This window comes from Salvia hispanica, chromosome 3 (genome assembly GCF_029641045.1).
Source record: "Salvia hispanica isolate PSC_SH4W2 chromosome 3, Shi_PSC_v1, whole genome shotgun sequence".
Taxonomy (NCBI): Eukaryota; Viridiplantae; Streptophyta; class Magnoliopsida; order Lamiales; family Lamiaceae; genus Salvia; species Salvia hispanica.
The window spans coordinates 26,571,436-26,596,177 of record NC_142694.1 but is presented as its reverse complement, the minus strand read 5'-3'; the positions used below and the strand labels follow the sequence as shown (position 1 = coordinate 26,596,177).

General features: G+C 35.3%; 2 protein-coding genes across 8 annotated transcripts; both read left to right on the top strand.

Moving 5' to 3' along the window:
• Window positions 1-12,437: 12,437 nt before the first annotated feature.
• On the top strand, window positions 12,438-13,862 carry LOC125216954 (homeobox-leucine zipper protein ATHB-40-like). The gene is made up of 3 exons (XM_048118744.2): window positions 12,438-12,588; window positions 12,659-12,987; window positions 13,558-13,862. The coding sequence occupies exons 1-3, from the start codon at window positions 12,516-12,518 to the stop codon at window positions 13,768-13,770; spliced, it is 615 nt and encodes a 204-aa protein (XP_047974701.1). The 5' UTR covers window positions 12,438-12,515; the 3' UTR covers window positions 13,771-13,862.
• Window positions 13,863-16,520: 2,658 nt separating this feature from the next.
• On the top strand, window positions 16,521-23,190 carry LOC125214408 (G-box-binding factor 1-like). Of its 7 annotated transcripts, none has more exons than XR_016137211.1 (13): window positions 16,521-16,981; window positions 18,665-18,816; window positions 19,179-19,235; window positions 19,350-19,436; window positions 19,552-19,641; window positions 19,797-19,969; window positions 20,087-20,141; window positions 20,272-20,320; window positions 20,397-20,611; window positions 21,598-21,675; window positions 22,369-22,409; window positions 22,494-22,643; window positions 22,769-23,190. XR_016137211.1 is itself a non-coding variant. In XM_089068788.1 (13 exons), the coding sequence occupies exons 2-13, from the start codon at window positions 18,757-18,759 to the stop codon at window positions 22,868-22,870; spliced, it is 990 nt and encodes a 329-aa protein (XP_088924914.1). In that variant the 5' UTR covers window positions 16,530-16,981; window positions 18,665-18,756; the 3' UTR covers window positions 22,871-23,190. The 7 variants fall into 7 exon arrangements, 4 of the variants coding, with proteins under 4 accessions (XP_088924914.1, XP_047971381.1, XP_047971380.1 ...); XR_007175109.2 differs by having other exon boundaries at window positions 16,529-16,981; window positions 21,595-21,675; XR_007175110.2 differs by having other exon boundaries at window positions 16,530-16,981; window positions 21,595-21,675; window positions 22,518-22,643.
• The last annotated feature ends 1,552 nt before the right edge of the window (window positions 23,191-24,742 follow it).

Genomic DNA, 24,742 nt, shown 5'->3' with positions numbered 1-24,742 from the left:
CCACTTAGTAGACACTACAGTTAGCTTCCTTTAAAACGGCACTGTTAATTGAGAGTGAGGACTTTTCAAGGGTCTTAGGAGCTTTTTGGAGTTACGTGTTAGAATTGACAACCCTAATGTTAGTAATCAACGTTTGTATCGCATGAGCATAAGCTAGGTGACTCGTCCTTTCAAAGTATTAACTGTGCTAGGGTATTGTAGTTTGGAATTTGTATAACCATTAAAGCGAAAGCACATCCCTGGAATTCCCCTTATCTCTATACTTTTCTCTCCGTGATTTGCTTATTTTTAGTTGTTTACTGCTTTTAATATTTACTATTTTTAAAAAGTTAAAAAAAATTCTTGTTTCTCCAGATAGTAATTGAGTTCTAGTAGAAGATAGACACTTTGTGTACCTCTTCCCCGTGTTCGATACCCGGTACTAACCTTTTGCTATACTATACCTACTCTGTATACTTGCAGGTATTTATAGTGCAAATAAAAAGTGCATCAGCGTAGGAAACTGGTTGTCTGCCCAGTTTAAGATAAATGATTTAAGAGAAACTAATTACATTCTTAGCATCTAAGTCCTTTTTAAGATTGCTAGAAAGAATGTTGAGATTCTCTTACGAATCTTATATCAACACATTTCTTGGAACATTTTAGCATTAGAAATTCCATGAAAAGGTTTATACCTTTCAAGATGGAATTGTCTTGTCTCTAGTCAAGTGTCGTTTGACGCTTGGTGAGATCAAGAATTATGAGACTAGTTTCGGAGATAGTTGTCTCATGTATGCTATAATGTGTACTAAGTTTGATATTAGTTGTGATTATACATGACGAGTATATATCATATTAACCATGACAAAGGACTTTGATTGAGGTAAAGAGTATACCATAGTGCTTGAGAAAGACTAATTGCTATATTCTAGTTTACCAGTCATTCATGTAATGTCCTTGGGGTTACACTGACTTAGTTTTATGACTAATCAGTGATCGAGTAAGTCATCCTCTGAAAATGTGTTTACCTTAGGAGTATCTTCCTAATAGCTTTAATCGTAAGTTTGAGTATGCCTATGAGTATTACATTTGGAGTATGACTCTAGTGAAGGCTGACTCAAGGGACACACGAGTTAATAAAGCTAAGCAATCACATAGAGAGATGAAATTAATTAAAAGATCAAGTACGCAGCAAAGACATGATGGTGGATAAGATATGATCAGAGAACAACCAAGCAGATTTTTCACATAAAATGCCTTTGTGGCAACATGTTCAAACATGAGGTGAAATGAATGGTGGTTCGATATATCTGGTACCAATACCTGCTTTGTGTATAAGTGGGAGAGTTTTTAGCAGTGGGTATACTCGAAAGCATGTTTTGAGTATAAGTGGGAGATTGTTAGGTTTGGTATACTGAAAAGCATGTTTCGAGCAGTTTCGCTCGAATAGAATCTTGCTTGTATACGTAAAACTCTATAATCCACTTTAAACCCGATTCAGTATTATTCGAGCAGTTTCGCACGAATAGAATCAATATATTATTACATTGTGTTTGCTTGTGCATTTAGAAGATGTTTTATAAACATTTGAATGTATAAGAAGCAAACAAAGTCTAAGTCTTTTGCTTAGTAGACTGGTTGTGGGCGTCGTCCACTTTAAGGTAACACAGTCGGTTCTATGCAATGTTTTGCAAAAGAAAAAGAAGAATTTCACAACCCAGATAGGCTTAGACTACCTATCGTGAAAGGTTGCAATGTCAGTCCGATTATTTCTAAGCCTTACTGAAATAAGATGACGTTGGTGTGGTATAGCACTGAATGGATCTAACAGCAAGACGTGTCTTTATGCTATCTACTGAAAGACTAGGTCTTGATAAAATACTATTTCCTAATCTACATACGTTAGCATTGAGCATACGGTATTGATTATGCACTACTTTGACTTATCAAATGGTGCGGGTTTTTCGCAACCCAATAATCCTGATATATTGGGTAGTGGTGATTAATATCTAGCGGCGCTAGGATTTCTATTATGTTGAATCGTGCGCGAGATGAGTCTCGTTTGATAATGTCCTCAAGAGGAGCTTGAACAAGGTTTTATTATTCGGAAACTGGCCAGTTGGAGTTTTATTACTCTATGAATAATAAATAAGTGTTTCTTGCTAAGTCCACTCTTGGAATTAATAAGATGTTAATTAATTAAGTCCATAGCAGACTTCAATTAATTAATGGACATTTATATCTTAAGCGCGGGAAATAAATAATATATATAATGGAAACCCGGATTACTTGTAATTTCGGATTTGGATGGGGAGTGCAATATTACTTCTGTAGTGGCTGCTCGTAATATTCCAATATAAGCTTGTATTAAATTGTGGGTTCAATTTAATTAGTAAAAAGCTAATTGGGCGAGCCCATATCCAAAACCTTCCATAGATCCCTGTCTGGGCCCATAAAGAACTTAATATAAATAGGAGAATAAAGGAGACAGAATAATCACAATTTTAATTATTTGTAATTTTTCGAAAATTTCAGCTTCCCCGGCTGTAGGAATTTTCGAATTCTACTCCTTTTCCCAAAAGGATTTCTTCGGTCTTCTTTATTCGAGTCCTAGTATTTTGATAAGATCAGTCCACCCTGATATCGAGATACAGTTCGGGAACCAGAGAGAAGATCCGTGGTCTAGTATTGAAGATCATCACGTGGAGAAGGCGCGAGCAATCGACGATTCTTTGGAGAATCAAAATCGGTAACTCTAAACCGTAGAATTCATGTTTTAGGATTTACTTTCTTTGAGCATGAATTATTTGCGTTCTAGCATGCAATTATCTGTTTAACATGTGAATTGATTAATCGCATAATCGTTCAAATAGATCCGTGTCTGATTTATTTGTTTGTACAAGTCTTCCGCTGTGCAAGGGGCACCAAACCCCAACACGAATCACGTTGGAGACGTTGAGGACCGAGAAGTTGTACGCCAAATTCAGCAAGTGTGAATTTTGGCTAAAGGAAGTGAATTTTCTAGGACACATTGTGTCGGCAGAAGGAATCCGAGTGGATCCCGCCAAGGTTGAGGCGGTACAGCGATGGAAGTCGCCTTCAACACCAAACGAAATTCGGAGTTTCCTAGGTTTGGCAGGATACTACCGAAGATTCATTGAAGGATTCTCCAAGATAGCGAGACCAATGACGCAACAACTCAAGAAAGGAGCTAAGGTAAATTGGACTCCAGAGTGTGAAACAAGCTTTCAACTCTTGAAGGAGAAATTGACAACCGCGCCAGTGTTAGCTGTGCCCGAATCTGGAGTGAATTACGTAGTCTACACCGATGCTTCGAAGGTTGGATTAGGATGCGTATTGATGCAAAATAACAAAGTGATCGCTTACGCGTCGCGACAATTAAGACCACACGAGTTGAACTACCCAACAAACGATTTGGAGTTAGCAGCAGTGGTACATGCCCTAAAGATTTGGAGGCATCATCTCTACGGAGTGAGATGTGAAATCATTACGGACCACAAAAGCTTAAAGTATTTCTTCGAGCAGAGAGACTTGAATATGCGACAACGAAGATGGCTTGAACTAGTGAAGGATTATGATTGTGGTATCAACTACCACCCCGGCAAAGCAAATGTAGTGGCAGATGCTTTGAGCCGCAGAGATCATTCGCAAATAGCTACTTTCCTAACGGAAGAGGAGAGCTTGATACGAGAGTTTAGCAAAATGCGATTAGAAATGATAAGAGCACCCAAGACAGTGGAAGGGAGAATTGCCACTTTGGTGGTTAAACCAGATCTAAAAACGAGAATCGTTGCAGCGCAACGAATGGACGCGGAGCTAGAGGAAATCCGAGTTGAAGTGAGAACCGGTGAATCAGGAAAATTTAGTGAGGAGTCCGACAACGCCCTCACCTTGGAAGGAAGGTTGTGCGTACCGAACAACGAGGAACTTAAGAACGAGATTTTGAGTGAAGCTCACGAAACTCCGTACACTGCTCACCCTGGAAGTACGAAGATGTACCAAGACTTGAAAAAGTCCTTTTGGTGGAATGGCATGAAGAGAGATATCGCGGCATTTGTGGAACGTTGCTTAGCCTGCCAACAGGTGAAGGCATTACATCAACGACCGCATGAGAAATTACAACCGTTGGAAATACCCGAGTGGAAATGGGAGCATATCGCTATGGATTTTGTGACGGCCTTGCCAAAGAACCTAAATGGGAACACCGCAATTTGGGTGATTATAGACCGACTCACCAAGAGTGCGCATTTCATACCGATTCCGGTGACTCATGGATCGAGCAAGCTGGCTCGTATCTACATAAAGGAGATTGTGCGATTGCACGGAGTTCCAGTGACGATTACGTCCGATCGTGACCCGAAGTTCACATCGAAATTTTGGATTAGTCTACAGCGCGAGCTTGGGACAAGATTGAATTTTAGCACGACGTTTCACCCGCAGTCCGATGGACAATCCGAGAGGACGATCCAAACTCTCGAGGATATGTTGAGAGCCGTAATACTCGATCGCGGTGGAAGTTGGGAGACCGTACTACCGCTAATTGAATTTGCTTACAATAACAGCTTCCAAGCAACAATCAACACGGCGCCATATGAAGCCTTATACGGAAGAAAATGTAGATCGCCGATCTACTGGGATGAAGTTGGCGAGCGACGGGTGCTAGGACCCGATGCAGTCGAGGAAATGATTGAAGTCGTACGACAAATTCGTGCTAGAATAAAGGAAGCTCAGGACAGACAAAAGTCATACGCTGACGTCCGACGAACCGACCTACAATTTCAAGCCGGTGATAAAGTCTTTCTCAACGTGTCCCCGTCGAAAGGGATAACACGTTTTGGTGTTAAAGGAAAATTGAAACCACGTTTTATCGAGCCTTACGAGATTCTAGAAGGAATAGGACCCGTAGCCTACCGATTGGCGCTACCGCCAAGTCTTGGAAACGTGTACAACGTCTTTCACGTATCGCAGTTGCGAAAATATGTGTTCGATCCGAAGCACGTGATTCACTACGAAGAAGTCGCGTTGAATTCCGACTTGAGCTATGAAGAGAGACCCCAAATGATCTTGGACCGAAAGGTTCAGAATTTGAGAAATAAATCCATTGCTAGCGTGAAAGTATTGTGGAGGAACCACGAATATGAGGAAGCCACGTGGGAGCTTGAAGACAAGATGAAGGAACTGTACCCGGAACTTTTTCCATGAGGTACCAAATTTCGGGACGAAATTTCTTTTAAGGGTGGTGGAATGTAACGCCCCACTTTTTCAAACCCTAAATTTTGGGTTATAAAATTTTTGCATTAAATGCCTTAAATGCTATCATATGTGGATTATTTGATGAGTAATTAATTGCATAGTGTCTTTGTGACCTAATTGCGTATGAGATTTGAGATTGAGTTGAATAGTCAACTTGTTGAAATGTTGACGTGGCTATTGAATAGTCAAAGATGGGAAAAATATGACGTGGCCGTTGAAAGGTCAATGCGTTGAGAAAAAGAAGAGAAAGTGAAGAAATGATTGATTGGGTGTGAATTTTTGATGCGGAGAAATATAATTGTGGGTGAATTATTTTCCTAAGGGATGAGTGAGAATTTAATAGGAGCATTATTGAAATATGTGGAATTTTCGGCCATCATGATTAGTGGAGGAGAAATAATATTATTCTTGGATTTAATTATTTGTTTGGGATAATTATCCAAATTAAATCCAAAGTCCAAATACCCTATAAATCCTACATGGAATTTTCGAATTTTCCATCTTTGATATTCATGAGATTTTCGAAAATCTCATCTAGAAGGGAGAGAGAAATTATTTGTCATTTTATTGATTCCTTATTTATTCTATTCATGAATAAATATAAATATGCTAAAATATCCTAGCATATCTTGCCATATCTAAGAAAATCTTACCATATCCTAATTAAATTAGGATTTGAATTTAATTCTTTGTGGAGAGAAGTAAATTAACGCCACTTCTCCTTTTAAATTGGGGAGTATTTTATTTTATTCTTACTCCGTGATATATTATTCTACTCCGTGAAATATTTGAATTTAAATCATAGGCTAAATTAATAGCCTAGATTTCGAAAATTCTCTCCTAACCACCTCCAAATTTTCGGCCCCTATAACCAACAAATCTTCCCAAATCTCTAATTATTTAATTATTGGATATTATTTTTGGCACTCTATAAATACATGAGAGATCCTAAACCCTTGAGATCACAAAACCGGCGCCCCACTCTCTCATCAATTTCGAAAATCTCTCTCCCACTTTCTCCATATTTTCTTCAAGTTTTCTTCAAGATTTCTTCATCAATTGAGAAGAATTCAAGTGAAATTCAAGAGATTATTGAAGAATCAAGACTAATTCCTTGTTTCTACCGTTCGTTCTTTTGGAAAAGGTACTTTAAATATTGATCTTCTCTTCTTCTACCGATCAATCGGTATTCTTGAATCCGCATGCATCTAGAACGAGTGAAAGGGGTTTTAATTGGTGAATTTTGCGATGCATGGATGTGTGTGTGTGTGTGGCCGAGAGTGTGTGTGTGTGCACGCCTCGATCGGCGTGCACAATTGTTGTGTTCGTGTGCGTGTGTTATGTGTGTGGAACACTCTTGCGTGACACGATTTAATGGTGAATTTGGAGTTGTTCTTTGAATAAAAATGGTATGTTAATCATACTTTGATTTTGAAAGTAATCGATGGGAAAAAAGGGAAATATGGAAAAATCATGCATATTTTGAAATCAATGATTGAAACTGATTTGTGATACGCCTAATTGAAAGGTGATACTTCGCGCTCTCAGCGTGATAAACGAGGAGAAGAGAATACTTGCGAGATAAACCGACGAGGTGGGCTTTCTTTTAAAATAAGGACATTGTCCTAAACTGATATTGATGAGAATGAAAGATGTGTTACCATGCCTTGATTTGTTTTGTCGTGCCTATCTCTCGTGGCTATGCCACTATTGTTATAATCGAATTCGGATCCTTGTAGAGCCGCAAACTCTACTTGGGTTAGTGTACACCAATGTTAGACCGAGTGCTGGCGTACGGGTCGGCCGGTCTAGTGACCTGGATTGCGGCCGCATTCCTTGTCATGTAGAATGAGGATATGGTAAACGTCTATGAGAAAAATGGTTGCGCGACCGTGATATTTGAGAAAGAAGATATTTTGGTGCCTCGGGTCTTTCTAAAGTTAAAACCCCGACGGACACTTGAAAATGGCATGATAATAACTATAATTGTGATAAAACTGTTTTCGGCAATGAGCCCATTGAGTATGTTTATCGTACTCAGCCCTGCATGTGTTTTCCTTATGTGCAGGTTGAGTGGTGACGAGCGGGCGGCGGTGTTGAGTAGAGAATTATAAGATGATCTGTTAGTATTTAAGGTGTCGTTGTGTCCTCATACATAGCCTCACTTCTTTCTTGGTCGCTTCCGCTATTGAGTATGAAAACTGTGATCTTTTGTTGGGATAAATACTTCTATTTTCGTGGGTATATTTTGGGATATGAACAGTTAGAAACATTTTGAAAACGTTGTTAAGCTTTTATTTCAATATATCTTTTGTTGGATTCCTTTGCAAAGGCATGATTCTTACTCTACTTAATTGTTCATTTAATGCTTTGGTCAAATCCCTTTCTAATGAAACCCTAGTCTATGACCTTTGATGCTTTTAAGTCTACCTAGTTAGCGAACGCCGCATTTATTATACCCTAAATGGGCGGGTCGTTACCTGAGATGTAGAATTGAGAATCCAATAACACCAATAAATTCAAATATATAAATTACAATTTCCACCTTATTGAATATGTATTTCTCATGACGATGAATTTATCATATTCTTTGACTTTACATTATTTTTCCAGCTATATCAATAAGTATATGCTAAAAGTTGAGTATAGAACAATACAAAGACATCCAATTATAAAACACAAAATTCTGGATTGTATTAACCATAGCCAACTATTTTCTTTAATTATGATCATTGAGTGAAAATGGCTTATACTCCCTGACCTCCAGTCTTGTTGATTACAACCTCATCAAATCTAAGATACCAATGTCTCCTTCAAGAAATACATTTTGGTTATTCATGATTTTTTCCATCATTGTACCAAAAATATGCAAGGATCGTGAAATAAAAGGATATGGATGAGATGCGTTTCCTTAGCCAAAATATGTATGTAGAAACCAAAATTTGAAGAAGATTTAAATTCTAGTCATTTTCGAGTGAATAGACTATTTTATCTTTAATATATATGCAATTATGAAAATCAAAAAGATTCAGACATTTGTGTGAATTGATATGTAAATCAAAGATGCATACAAAATAAAAGTTTCATGTGATCATGTGAACTGAACGTACGGTTTTGCGTGATAGTACAAATTCATGCAAAAATCATTCACATCGTATATGATATTCAAATTTTTTTATTTATATAATTATGGAAAAAATCAAACAAATAGTGATCAGTGGAGAAGAATAAAAAACGAAGAAGCTAATTGAAAAATATTGAATTTGAATGGAAAAACAATTATACAATTATATTACTATATTATTACGTACAGAAAGTTTTTTTAAGTTCGAGAGAATAAAATACTAATATTTAATGTCTTTTATTTACATTTCAGAATTATACATAACAAGTTAACGCTAACATCAAGGTCTATTAGGAAGTTACCTTGTACCCAAAGCCTCGTTAAAAAACTCATTTGGCGAAAATTCAATGAAAAAACACCTTAAAAGTGTGTGAACTTAATTATCCTGCCATAATTAGTTGTGGTTTCATTTCCTCGATGATATTTTATTTCTATTTTTCAGCTATACACAAATTACTACAAAAACCGAGGAGTATCCTTTAAGGACATAAAAGCTAGAGATGCAATTACTAGCGTTTGAAATTTTTAAAAGATAATCATAATTTTTTAAGAATGCTTCTATATGTATTTTCTATTTTAGTTGTGACACCATGATAAGGATATCTTATAAAACGTTGGTGGTATACTAATAGAATAAAAAATGTTTTAGATCTTTTTAATGGTGAGCATGTGCCCTTCTTACAACTTTCTGAAATTTGACTTAGTAAACTAGTTGCGTGTCCGATTATGAGAAAAGAGTGTAGTTAACATATGACGCCCGCAATATTCCTACAATATGTTAGATTCATGAGATATGTGCTCAACCTTAAAGTAAGAGTTTATTGGAGCTATTAGGAAAAAGAATTACCCAGACTAATCCCTTACTTAAGGCGTAAATGGTGGGTTGTTGAATTATATAGTTAAAAAAACATCGAAAAATACAACCTCTCTATGGTAAGGGAAGCGGGAAACAGGGAACTATTGTGTCTATAATCTTATACTAATACTAAAAAAAATTATACTAGTAATATATAGTATTATTTCAACTCTAGTTAGATAGTATAGTATGGCAAAACCGTAGATTGGATTAACCCCCAATTATTAAAACGATATTGAACAATTCTTTCAACTACATGAGATGTATTTCAATTGTTTTTACTCCATTAAATAAGTTTCAAATTTAATTAATATACTAAGAACGGTGACTAGATTATAAGTCCGATCCAGTCACAAAGTATATAAAATAGTTGAACTAAGAAATATTGAAGATCACTTGTAACATAAATGTTGCAGGCTAGGAGTCTAGGACCACTCCCAATTCCAATTAGTACTAATGCACGAATATAAAATATTATAATAAAGTTAATGTCCTATGTTCAACCAATGTGCTAAAGAAGCTTTTATACTAGTACAACTTTTAAAAGATGAAAATATACGTAAAGAATTGAGGCATAATCGATAAGATTCAATGTGATTAGCCACTAATCACCGCTTAAAACCTCGGAATGTGGGTTGTGATTAGCTGTCAAGCTGTGGCAGGTAAGTTGGGAGATGGGAAACAAGAGCTTAGGCTGTCGGGATAAACATAACAGTACTTTAATTAGTCAAGGATTAAGAATAAATCCAAATTAAGCCCAATAAGAAACAACTCATCAACATCAAAAGCAAGAAAAGGAATCCTCAAAATGCCGTGCGCCACCCTCTGACCTCCCTTTTGTTGCATTTTCAATGGAAAAGAAAGGGTGATTAGTTGCTAATATGTCACCTTTAGAGAATCTCTCTATCTTGCTGATATGCATATTGATGGAAAGCTAAATGAATTAAAAATTGAATTATTGATCTATCTTTTATCTATTGGTGTCTTGTTTTTGGTTGAGGTTTGGTGTGCATGCTTGTTGTTGGGCATGTGGTGCTACTTTGCTTTGCTTAGATCGATGTTTTTTCGATTAAGTGGTAGCTAGGTGAGGTGTTAGTACAGGTAATTTTCATGGTGTGTTTCTTGTCTGATGTATGACTATTTGTATGTTAACGACTCTTCTGGCTTTATATTTTCACTTGAACAATTCTTTTGTACTCCATAAACATACGCCCTCCTTCGTTATAGTCCAAACTCTTACTATCCTAAATCAAAAACATACTCCATATCATACCCTAAAACAGAATATTCTTATTTAAAGATTTTGCTTCATCCTTATCCATTAATTCTCACTAGCATTGACTATGCCCGGAGAGGGTTGATTATGACGCTTTCCATAAATTACTTAATAGACCTAATTACATTACAAAAAATGGAAAAAGAAAAACAAAGGCATGTGTAAATGAGTCCACTTGACTTAAGTATATATGGTAGTATCAAATATCCTATTGCAAATTATGTTGTTTCCTGACTACTTGTAGTGCGGGAAAAGTCCATGCTATTACATGTGCTACTGCTATATAACAATGTTTGTCGAAACTTTCTTTTAGTGTTGCTTCGTTACAATAGACTGTTACGTTCATGTAGAGTCACACCCCGTTTTAATTATCATGTTTCATGTTATACTTTAAAATTTTACTTTTATTATGAGACAAAAGAATAATCGTTTTTCGATATACTCCCTACGTCCCAGAAAGATTGTCTCAGTTCATTTTTTGCACTCGTTTTGCAAAAATAATAATAAATAGATAAAGTTGAAAGAAAGTAAAATAAAAGAAAGAATAATGTAGGAAAGACTATTCTCTACAATATTCTCTTTTACTATACTCTCTCTACTTTAACTATTTATTATTAATTTTGCAAAATGAGTGTGAAAAAGAAAATGAGACAATCTTTCTGGGACGGAGGGAGTATCTATCATCATGTTACTTTTTTTTCATTTCGATTTTGGATTTGGCTAAAAATAGGGGTGTTATCTCTTAATATATATATATATAGGGTTTTGATCTATGAAGACCAGATTTAAATACAGAAATGCAGAACACGGTCATACGTAAGACATTTTTAGGTCATAGTTAGTTTATTTTTAGGTCATGCTAACAAAGCATGACCTAAAATGATCTTAACATGACATAAATCCAAATCTTATAATATGACCTAAAACTACTTAATTATGACCTTCCGTGTTTTGGGTTAATTATTGACCATTAGATCATCTAATCCTAGGGCCAAGATTTGGGCTGCATTTCTGGATTTAAACGTATACTTGTTTTGATCATCTCCCTATATATATATATATACATTATCTTACTTTATCCATTTCATCACATGCATAATTATTTACTCCCTCCGTCCCGGCTAAGATGACACATTGCTTAGCCGACACGGGGTTTTAGGAGTTATTGGTTAAAAATTTAAAATGTTTAATTGGGGAGAGAGAAGGTGGGTGTAAGTATTAAAGTAGAGAGATAAAGAAAGATGGATATTTTAATAGGAGTGAGAAAAAATGGTTGAGTGTATTAATTGGAGAGAGAAAGTTACCAAAAAAGGAAATGTATCATCTTAGTTGGGACAAACTAAAAAGGAAAACGTGTCATCTTAAGCGGGACGGAGGGAGTAGTATGTACCCATGCACATATATAGTCATGACTCATGAATATGTACACCCTCCGTCCCATAATAGATGACACACATTCCTTTTTAGTTTGTCCTACAAAAATTTCATTTTTTGAAAAAAATTCTCTCTCACATTAATATAAATATACTATTTTCTCTCTTCATCTAACACACAAAACAACATCTCCTAAAATCTTGTGTCGTTCTTTAACTATGTCATGTACCATAGAAGAGAGGGAGTAGAACATAGTCATAGTCTCATAGACACCTTACTTACCACGTGCCTTAACAATTATCATGAGCCCATACTAAAACATGGTATATTGAAAAATAAATAAACGAGACTTATTTAAAGGCATACTTAATGCCATAGTATGAATAAAAAAATTTGTAAGTGATTGCTGATTAGTGTGATTAGTCTATGAGAATTGGGAAGCAGCTATCAGGGGCATTTCGGAAATTTGAAGTAAGCATCAAGTCCAATTACTAAAATCGAGCATTATAAATTAGGCATCAGATCGAGTGCTTATGAAACCTAAGCCACAACTAACTAACTCTCTCTATAATCCTTTCAACTTTGTAACCAATCACAGTGAGACTCATCCACAACATCAGGGATAGGACACCATGAGCCATGAATTTAGTGACATGTTTGACTACTGTTCTGTCGGAATAATCACCCAGTTTGTCCCTAAACAAGGTATTGTAAGTTGCAAGTATTAATTTAGGAAACTCTAAAAAAAATGTTTATATTGAATTTGAATGTGTAGGAGAGGCGAAGAGCGTAAAACCGCGGCGAAGACCGAGGAAGGGAAAAGGTGGTGAAGGCGAGGCCGAGGGTGGTGCGATGATGAGGAAAAGAAAGCTGAGCGAGGAGCAGCAGAGTATGCTGGAGCGGAGCTTCGGCAGCGAGCATAAGCTGGAGACCGAGAGGAAGGACCGGCTTGCAGCGGAGCTGGGTTTGGACCCGCGCCAGGTGGCGGTGTGGTTCCAGAACCGCCGTGCTCGCTGGAAGATTAAGAAGCTCGAGGAGGAGTTCTTCAAGCTCAAGTCCGACTATGAGTCAACTCTTGTTGAGAAATGCCACCTTCAGACCGAGGTCACCTTCCTCTCTCTTCATCTCCTCACAAACACTTTTTAATTCCAAATCAAGTTCATTACTTTTATCATGAAAAGATAATCACTAGTATACTGAGCGATTGTAGATCTAATGGCAACTTTTATAAAATGAGAAGTGAAAATCATAAGTATCAGTTAGAACCTGATATTCATGTGAATTAGGGAATTAATATTGAGTCAAGAACCGATATATTTTGTGATGTCAACTGATATTAATATATTTGTAAACTGATATAGTCTTGTGCTCAGATTTTTAAAAAAGCTTAGAAATTAACCAATCTCCTAATTCCTAATTAGTTAGTTAACCGAATTAGGTAGGGCGGAAAGGAGCCATGTTAATTTGTGAAAGAGATGACAAATTGAAGGAAATGGTAAGGTCCGTACATACATACTAGCTACGAATAGTTGTTTAGGATATGATGATGGTTGGTGGAGCATCACATGCACTCTTAAGTCTTACTACCACTTTCCAACACGCACGTGTCTATCTCCCACAATTAAGATTGAAATTTAAATTAAAAAAATGGAGTGGAAATGTGGATTAGTGCAGGTGTTAAAAATGAAGGAACAACTGAGTGGAGCGGAAAAAGAGATACAAAGACTGTCGGAGCATTGGGAGCTGGTGAGTGCCAACAACAGTCCAACTTCATCGCTGTCTGAATTTGGAATCGAGTGTTTAGACAACGTGTTTTGTATGCCGGATACGGTTACCAATTACGCACACACTTTTCAATGGGATGATCGTGTTTATTACATTGCTTAATTTAGGTCTGAATGTGGATTCAATGTGGATAGGCACAACTTAATTTATGTAAATTAATCCTTTTCTTAAATTCTATGCGTGGCTCCGTAGCTGCATACCAGTACACCAAAATCGAAGCTTCAAACTGTAATTCATAACTGAAAGATATAATCTCTCGTCACAGAGAAATAGTATGTCAAATAAGATTGACACAAGTTTTAATATGTTGGTAAAGTAAGAGAGAAGTAGAATTAATAGCTGAAATTGTGCAGTGGATGGCGAGACTCGTAAATAATACTCCCTCCGTCCCCCATTAAGAGTCACATTTTTCCATTTCGGTCTGTCCCCAATTAAGAGTCACACTTCATTTTTATCATAAATAGTAAGTAGGTCCCACATTCCACTAACTCAATTCACTCTCATTTTATTATAAAACCAATATAATAAAATGAGTCTCACATTCCACTAACTTTTTCAACCAACTTTTCTTTACATTTCTTAAAATCCGTGCCCGGTCAAAGAGTGACTCCTAATAGGGGACGGAGGGAGTAGTAAAAGACAATGAGAAAAATATTTTCATAAATAGATATTGATTGTTTTTATGGGATGGATGAAAAGGAAACACTCCCCTCCGTCCTATTGAAAATGACTCACTTTTTTTTTTAGTTTGTTCTAACCAAGATGACTCATTACTTAAAATGAAAATACTTTTTATCTCTACTGTACTCTTTTTCTCTTACTTTACTCTTCCACTTACACATAACATAAAGTTGCATAAAATTCCATACCGTCTAAAAAAGGGATTATCTTTCTTGGAACTGAGAGTGCATAATCTAATTCTATTGGAGGAGAGAGTAAAAATTTTAAATAAAATATTTATCAACTAATACAAAATGGACCACGGTCAAAGAGAGAGACCACCTCTGCAGTTTTTCTAAATAGCCATATGACATGGCAGTAGACTAATTGGAACCGATAAACATGGTCTAATTGAAGGCGTCGATTATCATATGTACTAATCATTTTTCTTAGTCAAGTTTTTTCTAATTATATTCGGAGTTAGATTTTTGTCCTATGAAGTTTTTGATGTTATACTCCTTACATTCTATTATAAATAATTGTTTTTTTTTTATTATCTTACTACAAGTTATTGGTTTTCATTTTTAGTAAAAGTAAAGAATTATTTTTTCTTACTCTATATTCTCTTTATTCACACCCTAAATATTTATATTTTATTCCTTTTTCATCTTAATTCAACCACTATCATTTACTTAAAATCTCGTGCGCGAAGAATATTTCTACTTTATTCCTTTTTTCATCTTAATTCAACCACTATCATTTACTTTAAATCTCGTGCGCGAAAGAAATTAATCACTTGTAGAAGAACGTAGGGAGTAGCAATTATCCTTAAAATGCTAGCTAATTATGTAGTGTGTTGTTTCAATTTGATTATTAAAAACCAAGAGCATTTTAATCATTTATGCTACTAAACTTCAATTCATTTGAATGTAAATCTAAATAGTATCAAAATAGTTATTTAAATTAACCATCTATAAACAAACTTAAACTTAAATACTAGTATTAAAGATAAGATCAAAATAAGAGTGGCATCTAAATCTAGAAATACAGCCCAAATTTTGGCTTTAGGATTAGATGATCTAATGATCAATAACAAAAAATACGGAAGATCATAATTAAGCAGTTTTAGGTAATATTATAAGATTTGGGTTGAATGTCGTGTTAAGATCATTTTAGGTCATTCTTTGTTAGAGTGACCTAAAAATAGACTAACAATGACCTAAAAATGTCATGCGCATGATATTATTTTGCGTTTCTATATTTAAATCTAGTTTTTCATAAATTAAAACCCATTACATATATATTTATTTTTTATACTAACAAAATTTGAAAAAGTAATTAGGAACTGTTTTACAGTAGTCTATTTTTCATGATCTAAGATACAATGTACTCCCTCCGTTCGGTGATAGCGGAGACGTTTCTTTTCGACACGCGGCTTAAGAAAATTTGTGTTATTTGAGTTAAAGTAAATGAAGAATAAAATAGAAACTGAAAAAGGTAGAAAGATGAAGAGAGTGTAAAGTAAGATAGAGTAAAAAATAAGTGAGAAGAAATGTGTGGACTTTTACTAAATAGGAAAATGACTCTACTACCGCGGAACGTACTAAAATGGCAAAATGATTCCACTACTATAGAACGGATGGAGTAATAATTTTAGATGGATATAATACAATTCGTTGTCAAAAATGAGAATCCAAATTACTACTCCCTCTATCCGCCGTTAAATGTCTCATTTTTCCTTTTTCGTCCGTCCGCCATTAAATGTTTCATTTCACTTTCACTATAATTGATAAGTGGACTCTATATTCCACTAACTCATTCCACGCATATTTTATTATAAAATTAATATATAAAAGTAGAGCCCACATATCACTAACTTTTCTTCCCACTTTACTATATAAATTCAAACAAATTTTTAAAATTTGTGCCGGTTAAATATGAGATATTTAATTACGGACGGATGACGTATATACATTGATTTAAAAAATCAATTTCTTCGAACTATAATAAACATAAACATTACTATAAAATAAATGTCATATTTTGGTGGACCATGCACACCAAACTATACTCCCGCTTCCAGAATCTTCTTACCGCGAGTTTTACTAGTAATAAATTAAGTAGAAATATGTTAATGTGTAGGGCAGCAAATCAATTAAAAAAAGTTATCCGTAAGGAAAGAAAAGAAAAAAGGAAAAAGAAAAACAAAAAAGTCGGGCATGAGTCATCGCAAACACTTGGTTGCCGCGTCACGTCTATCCACTCAGTTTCCGCCAGCTGGATTCCTCTTCCCCCTCACGCGTCACCCTCCAAAACCCTACCCATCCACCCACCCCATGCCGCAACCGTGCTCCACCACCACCATCACCGCAGTTACTTCACTTTAATTACCTCTACTCATTCATTTTCGATTTTTCCGCTACTTCACTACTTCCTCATGATTTCTGCGTAGCGGCTCAGTTTTTCGATTTCTGGTTTCCGTTTTTCCTCTCCTCAACTTCAGGGAACAGAATCTTACCGTTGGATCTCAGCTAGATTCACGGCTGTCTGTGTCTGCTGTAGTTAATTTCTAGGCTTGTAATTACCGCCAACAACTGAAATTGAGCTTCTCGCCTGCCTGACTCGGATTCCTTTTCCTTCCACCTCATACCAGGTCTGTCTCCTTTCTTTTCTCTGTCTTGTTTCTCTCTCTTACTGTTTTTTTTAACAGATTTACACTACACAATACTCACCTAGATGTTCAATTATGGGTCTTTTAGTTTTATCTTTTTGTTTTTATTCATTATGTTTACTGAGGAAACGGGATTTGCGGGTTAGGAATTGGAATATGACTTCGAAATTGATGCCTTAGCTTTAGATTCTTGATAAATTGAGCTTGTAGTTTATTAATTGAGTTGTCGAATTGGTTTTAAGTTATGATTGGATACTGAATCCCTCCAAAGTCAAGTGGTTGTAAAGCATAATTGGATGCTTATTGGTTTGGAATCCAAGATAATCTTGGTAATGGGGGGATTTACGAATGGCATGCATCTTCATGATGCAATTTCTAGTCATTTTTATTTGTTATATTTTCGAGTTTCCATATGTCATTAATATGAAATTAGAAATCATTAGATAGGTGTACTCTGAGCAGCTAAAGGTGCAATTTTTATTATTACAAAGTTCAGTCTGCAGTGCCTGACATGCTTGAGATCAACCTTTTAGAGCAACTGATTAATCAATGTGTTTGATCATTCACTTCTTTATGTTGCACAAGGGGTAGAAGGATTCAATTTAACTATACAGCTTTATGGTTGTGAGGACTGTGCATTATACTTAATTTGGAGATTCATATGCTACTTTTCTGTGTTATCCTCACGGGATTAAATGTCAACTGATTTGTTGTCAGTCCTTAACTGAATGTATCATTTTGGCTCTAGGCCTATTGCTTTACAGCTTGTTCTTTTGGAATTCAAGCAGGATGCTGTGTGCTTCTGTTCCCTAGCTCTAACATGCGATTATAGGCTGTTCTCTATTAGATATTCATGTTTCAATTATTAATTGTTGGCTCAGTGAGTGAAGAAGTACGAAATGTAAGAGCATTTGCATGTTCTTTTTGTCCTCTTTTCTTGTACTAACACAAAAGATACGAGCTTGAGTTCAAAATAGGACACCTTTAATAAGCTGCATATGCCATAACATATAACTTGGTCATGCTGCTCTTTGCAGATAATTCTATTTGTTGACATATAAATTCGTTTTGACTTGGATATAATTATCAACATGAGTATTTTCTAGTTTTTACCTCAGCATTTCTCATATCCTTTTCTTTTCCCACTCTAGCTGGTAGTAGCAATTATCAATTTCCAAACTTCGATGGTTGAATTATGTGGCCAACTGGCCATATATATTTATATGCTGTTGATGACAGATTCTATCTATTGGTCTCAAATAACTTCTGTAATATAGTTTTATGTGATAGCAAACAACTAGATAATTTGAATATTGTTATGCTGTTTATTAAGTTTCCCCCAAGTTTCACTGAATGAAGTACCTGCAAGATGCTCAACTCTGAGAATAAGTTGCAGACAACTAACACTAAATGCTGACATCATATACATCTTCCAACTGTAGGTCAGAAGATCTTGACAGTGCTCCATGCTGTTATATGCATTTAGTACTAGGTGTTCAGGCAGCTTTGCTAGATGTCCATTGCGATATCTTATATCTGTTCTATTTGTTGAAAGCTACTATCAACTATCAAGAATGTTGGTGTTGATCTTCCATTTACTGCCTTCATAATGTCACCCTATGTTGAAGCGTGCTTTTGACTAATTGCCTTAATGCATTTCACCAGGTTTTATCTCTTTTATTGTAAAGTACCAAAATCCGGTAAAAGAATCACCCAAACAGGGTTAGAAATTTTGGGTACAATCTGTTGCTGTTCTAATGGGCACCGGGGAAGAAAGCGCTCCATCAAAATCATCCAAACCTGCATCCGCAGCGCAGGTATTAATTTGTTCCCTTGAAGATATATGTGTTTCACATGATATTTAACGTGCTACAAATTGCAATATCCCCTTTAACCTTCTGCATTTACAACATCCCTAAATTAATAAATTTTTTGACAAAGTTTGTCCACTGCTACCGTTGAATAATTGAGGATATTGCAATTACAAAAATTAAAGGTGGTGTTGTAATGGAAACTGTCAAAAATTGTGTAAAAGTTGAAAATTCAGGTAAAGGCTATGCATCAATTTGCAGCAAGTAACCCCTTATCTCTCTTGTAATTTCTTTGGTATTGCTAATTAAGAACTAAACTTTGCATCTGGCCTAAATTAATATCCATAAGCTTGGTGGTTAAATTCCAGGAAGCACCCGCTACACCTAATACGCCTGTGTATCCTGATTGGTCAAGTAATATGCAGGTTAGCATGTTTGTTTTGGCTTTCATTGCTTACAAAGTTTGTAAGTTTTTCTTTCTTTGATTGAAGAAGATTTCTGCCTCTTTTAAAGCATATTTGGGATTTTCTTATTTACAGGCCTTTTATGGTGCTGGGGCAGCTCCACCTTTCTTTGCCTCAACTGTGGCTTCACCCACTCCCCATCCTTACATGTGGGGAGGTCAGGTGAGAATTCTGGAATATCTAGCTTCATACATGCACATGAAATATACTAAAATTATGTTGCAGATTGTTCGTACTCATGGTTTTATATATTATTTTCTTTTACTTGTTTTTTCAGCACCCTATGATGCCACCTTATGGGACCCCAGTTCCATATCCAGCTTTATATCCTCCTGGGGGAATCTATGCTCACCCTAATATGGCTACGGTAATAAAAAATTCTCAGTCTTTAGTGTCTAAAGGTTTGAGTGAACTCAAACACCTTTTAACTTAAGTTTTTTATACCAATTTGTTTGGCAATATAATTTCTAAGGAATTTCTAAAACTTGACATTACCTCTTTCTTCCTTGTTGCTCCTTACAGCCACCAGGTTTTGTACATGGGACTGCAGAATCAGATGGGAAAGGAACTGATGGGAAGGACCGCTCATCAAGCAAAATAACCAAGGGGGCTTCAGCAAATCATGGCATGATTAGTGGAAAGAGTGGGGATGGTGGGAAAACAGCTTCTGGCTCTGGAAATGATGGTACCCACAGGTGATCTGACACATATTTTATGTTTATTTTGCTTATTTTTCTTGTCTTATATGATAAAAAATCTGGACATCTACTGTTTGATGTTCAGTTCTGATTGTTAAATTTTCTCATAAGCAGTGCTGAAAGTGGTAGTGAAGGTTCATCAGATGCAAGTGATGAAAACAATAACCAGGTCAATTCTTCAACCTATACAGAAGATTTTATATTCTATATTTCTATGTATAATATTTTAGAGTTCTATTCTGTTGGCATATGTAGCAGAATGTTTTTAATTGAAGCATACAATTTTACACATTTTCTAGGACTTCTCGGCATCCAAGAAAGGAAGCTTTGACCGGATGCTTGCTGATGGTTAGGGTTCTTTAATTCCCACCAACATTTTGTTTTGTAATATCTTCGAATTTATGAGATTGTGATTTTATATCAGGGGCTAACGCACAGAACCATGGTGTCCCTACTAATTTCCCAAATTCTGTTCCTGGCAATCCTGTAGTATCTGTCCCTGCAACTAACTTGAATATTGGCATGGATTTGTGGAATGCTACTCCAGCTGGATCTGGGCCCATGAAATCCCGGCCAAATTCAGTTGGTGTTGCTCAGGCTGTTGCTCAATCTGGCATGATGAATGATCAGTGGATTCAAGTATACATACTTTCCTTTAAATTGCTACTAGTCTTGTTTGATTTCATTTATCCAAACTTCCATATTGTTGTGGCGACTTTGTTAACATTGTTTTTCGGAAGGTCGCGGACTTTCTTTTCTGATAATTGACTCCTTAAAAACATCACTGAGGCACAACATCCACTTGCTTTTCTTGATGATTAGCTACTTTCAACACCTGATCCATATAATTGACTTTATGTTTTCTTGGTCCTATCTGCTCTTGTTGTCAACTGAGTGACTAAATTTCTGAGCTCATGCCAAGTTTTTTTTAATTACCATGAAGTTTTAGCAGACTCCAAAGTACGTCAAGAACAGCGTAGCTCTAAACCTGATTGGCTTTACCCCTTGACAAAAGAACAATAATTGTGTTTTGTTTTAACTTCTAACTATTAAACTTTGTTTATTGAAGATATTCTAGTTCAATGGACACTGGTCGTTGTATATTTCTGTCTTTGTGACAGATCTCAACTCAGAATTTGTAATAGCAAGGACTATGATACAATAGTAGATTTAGGATTATTTACCTTTTTTATTCTTAAAGTAACAGTATTACAGATAGCTCTTTTTTTATGCTGGACTTCAGCACAGGATCTAGAAATTTAGTTTTCCTTCTTGAGTTGGTTGGGAGGATTGAAAAATGAACGTGGCAATGGAAAATAGCATGAACAGTATCCTGGGGCATCACTGTTTAGTTGTAATAAAAGGATTGATGTCGTGAATGTCTTCTGGTGCATGCATTACAGTTTCCTGAACTCTGGACTGTAATCCTTGTGGTGGCTGTCCTTTCTTCAGTTTTATATGTTTTTCTGTCTCTAGTTTGCCTTAGACATAACAATTTCTTTTTAATCTTTAGCTGTTTATGTACTGGTTCTTATTTTCCTCCTTTAAAAAAATTATTAATGAGAATGAATGCCCTTAAAATTAGTCATCCATACTGAAAAGGATTTTGCACTCTTTTCCAGCAGGACGAACGTGAATTAAAAAGGCAGAAGAGAAAGCAATCTAATCGTGAGTCTGCTCGGAGGTCAAGATTACGGAAACAGGTATGTCCATTTCTTTTGTTCAATATCCCTTTTTCTATTGCATCACTGACCTATTGTAGTACTGAAATTAGATTCAGGGTCAAATCTAGATATTAGTGATGCTATAGTTATCTAATTGACTCTACAAGTCTCGCATGATTTTCGAATTCCAAGTTCAATCAATGACTTGGCATCAATCACTTGATTAATTGTTTTGATTATTGATTAGATATTACTTGCATTCAGCACTTCCAGTACTAAACTAGTTTTCTCAAAATTACATTACGACATTGTTGTTGAGGTTTTCAAGTAATTTTAATTGCTAAATATGTACCATTGGTGTGCAAATTTTTTGGTTGGATAGGAATTCAATCGAGTCCGAGTTAGGCTTAGCTCACTGTCAATTTTTTATTATGTTCAAAATATATAAAAAGCAAGATAAGTGTAGTTCCTCTTTTGCGGGCAGCATCTAATAGTCTAAAACCACTCCTCTAACGTCAATGACTTTTATATTAACCCTTCTGACACATCAAGAGCCGGAACTCTTCCCTATTTTCTTCAAAGGTGCTGGCTAGTGGCTGCTTTTTTTTGGTTGCTTCTTTTTTTGATAGAAAATGTATTCTCTTGAGTTAAGTCTTGATGTCTCTACTCTCTACTCTCTACTAGTGGATTATAAAGGAAATGATATGAAATAGTCACTTGGCTATAATCTAGGTTCATATATTGGAAGGACTTATCTGGCGTTCTGAATATCAGTGAGTCTAAATAAGTATTTGTAGAATCTATCAAATTTAGTTGTTAATCAAAATAATGGGAATATTTCCACTAAATATTTAAAGATGCCTCTTGTATGTTCTTGGTAGGCTGAGTGTGAAGAGCTACAGCACAGGGTGGAATCATTAAATAGTGAGAATCGTAGTCTCAGAGACGAGCTACAAAGGCTTTCTGAGGAATGCGAGAAACTTACATCAGAGAATAACTCTATAAAGGTATGTTGTTCTTTTTCTGTTCTTTATTTTTCTGGTTTTCCAGTGTTGTAAAGTGTTTCATTTTCCAATGATATATGTGTAATGTTTATGATGATGAAACTCTTGTTTTTTTTTCGGTGATGCAGGACGAGTTAACTAAAATGTTGGGGGCAGACGCCGTAAGTAAATTAGAGAATGGCAAGTCAGATACACATGGGTGCAGTGGAGATGAAGAAGGTAACTGTTAGTGAGAAATTGACAAGCTGCGTAGAATTTTCTCTTTAGTTTGAAGTCATACTGCTGTGCTTACTAATCCTCTTAATATCCCTAATTCTTCTACTAGTGTTGTAATACTTAAATTAACTTTAGGTATACCAGGAGTAAGGATCCCATTCTGTTTTTAAATTTAGTGATGGAGTAATTTTATGGCTTCTGTTGCTTCTAACCGAATGTATTTCTTTTTCCTTGAGCATCCAAGATGTAATTCTTTCTTCTCTTGTTGGAGATGTAACATTAATACAAGTCTCAACTATCATTATAATATTTATACTAGTGACTTTTCATATCATACATCTTGCAATCTCTCTGAGCACTGATTTCATCATTTGAGCGTTGGAGGTGAAAAACAGAACTTAAGAAATACTTTCCCAGTCAACAAAAACAGTTTCATTTTACAATTGTGGTCTGTCCACCACATACTTTTGTTAAGAAATTTTCTTGAAACTTGTTCTGGTTTTGTGTTTTTGCTTATTTTATCTATTTTTATCTATCATAATTTATTAATTGCATAAATGACTGAATGAGTCAATGAGACTATTTTTATTTGATAGACTGGGGAAAAATATCGAAATAATGGCCTTATCGTGCCAAAAAAATACCAAATTTTTTGTATGCCGTGACTTTCAGTACGGTATGATACTTTACCGAAAGATTCTGGTAAGGTAACGGTATGAATTTTCAAATACCGCGGTGTACCGTTGCATACCGAAATTCGGTATATACAGGTATATACTGTAAACTAAGGTATATATCACAAAAATATAAACACAATTATATATAAAATATAGTATTTTATATATTTTTAAATTATAAAATCTATTGTGAAATATAAATATAAATATAAATATAAATATAAATATAAATATAAATATAAATAAATTATATTTAATTTATTTTTAAAATTATAAATATAAATAATATTTTAAAAAACTCTAATTTTCTATTTTAATTGATGTTGAAAGTCAGGTATACCGCCAAAAGTAAGGTATACAGAACTTTGGTACGGTATACCGAAAATGAGGTACAATATCGGTATGGAAATTCGTCATACCGAAAATAAGGTATACCGAAGTGCGGTATATCATAAACTTTGGCAAGGTAAAGGTATGACTTTTTCGCATACAATATTTACAGTAAAATATATGGTATGGTGGTTTTGGTAAGGCCCCAAGGAGAGTATAACAATTTTAAAATAAAAGAGGCCACTTAATAGGTTTTATCCAGCTAATTGGCCCAATTATGTTGGACGAGGTCCAAGTTTCGCTCCAATAGGCCCCAAGGAGAGATAGATTTGCTTTTGCCGAACTTTTTGCCACACTAATTTTCAGACTAACAGACATGGATGGAACTATTGGGTTTAATGGTGATCGTTCAATGCGAGTTTAATTAATATGTGTATGCTGAGTTTAATTCATCTGTTGTTGATAAGAAATTACAGAGGCAAGTTGTTATTGAACTCAAACATCGCCTCATTAGTCATCAGACTCATCACAGATGCTACCTCATCTCTCAATCTTTTAAAAATAGAAATTATTTTCATTTTTATCTAATGAGATGAATCCAAAATAGATCCTTTTTTTACTTTATTAATTATGCATTAAAATCCATTTTGTTTCAAAAGTTTCTATATTTCAAAGACAGAGGGAGTATTATATAAATCAAACTTTTATTTTCATCATATTTAACTTATTTCTTCAACTCTTAACCTGGGCAACATGCTTACAAGCAGTTTTACAATTTTTTACAGTATTATTGAGTTTCACAAGATTTTGAATCTCATACCGAAAAGGCGAAAATGTATAAAGTAATTGTATGTGAAGTTTGATAGCTCAAATTTAATG

What these genes read in the sequence shown, in the direction of transcription:
- LOC125216954 (XM_048118744.2), top strand. Translation starts at nt 12,516, where the DNA reads ATGAGCCATGAATTTAGTGACATGTTTGACTACTGTTCTGTCGGAATA. An exon ending in CCAGTTTGTCCCTAAACAAG is followed by an intron (nt 12,589 to 12,658) that starts GTATTGTAAGTT and finishes TTGAATGTGTAG; the next exon opens with GAGAGGCGAAGAGCGTAAAA. An exon ending in AATGCCACCTTCAGACCGAG is followed by an intron (nt 12,988 to 13,557) that starts GTCACCTTCCTC and finishes GGATTAGTGCAG; the next exon opens with GTGTTAAAAATGAAGGAACA.
- LOC125214408 (XM_048115422.2), top strand. Translation starts at nt 18,757, where the DNA reads ATGGGCACCGGGGAAGAAAGCGCTCCATCAAAATCATCCAAACCTGCA. An exon ending in GGAAATGATGGTACCCACAG is followed by an intron (nt 19,970 to 20,086) that starts GTGATCTGACAC and finishes TCTCATAAGCAG; the next exon opens with TGCTGAAAGTGGTAGTGAAG. An exon ending in TGAATGATCAGTGGATTCAA is followed by an intron (nt 20,612 to 21,594) that starts GTATACATACTT and finishes ACTCTTTTCCAG; the next exon opens with CAGGACGAACGTGAATTAAA.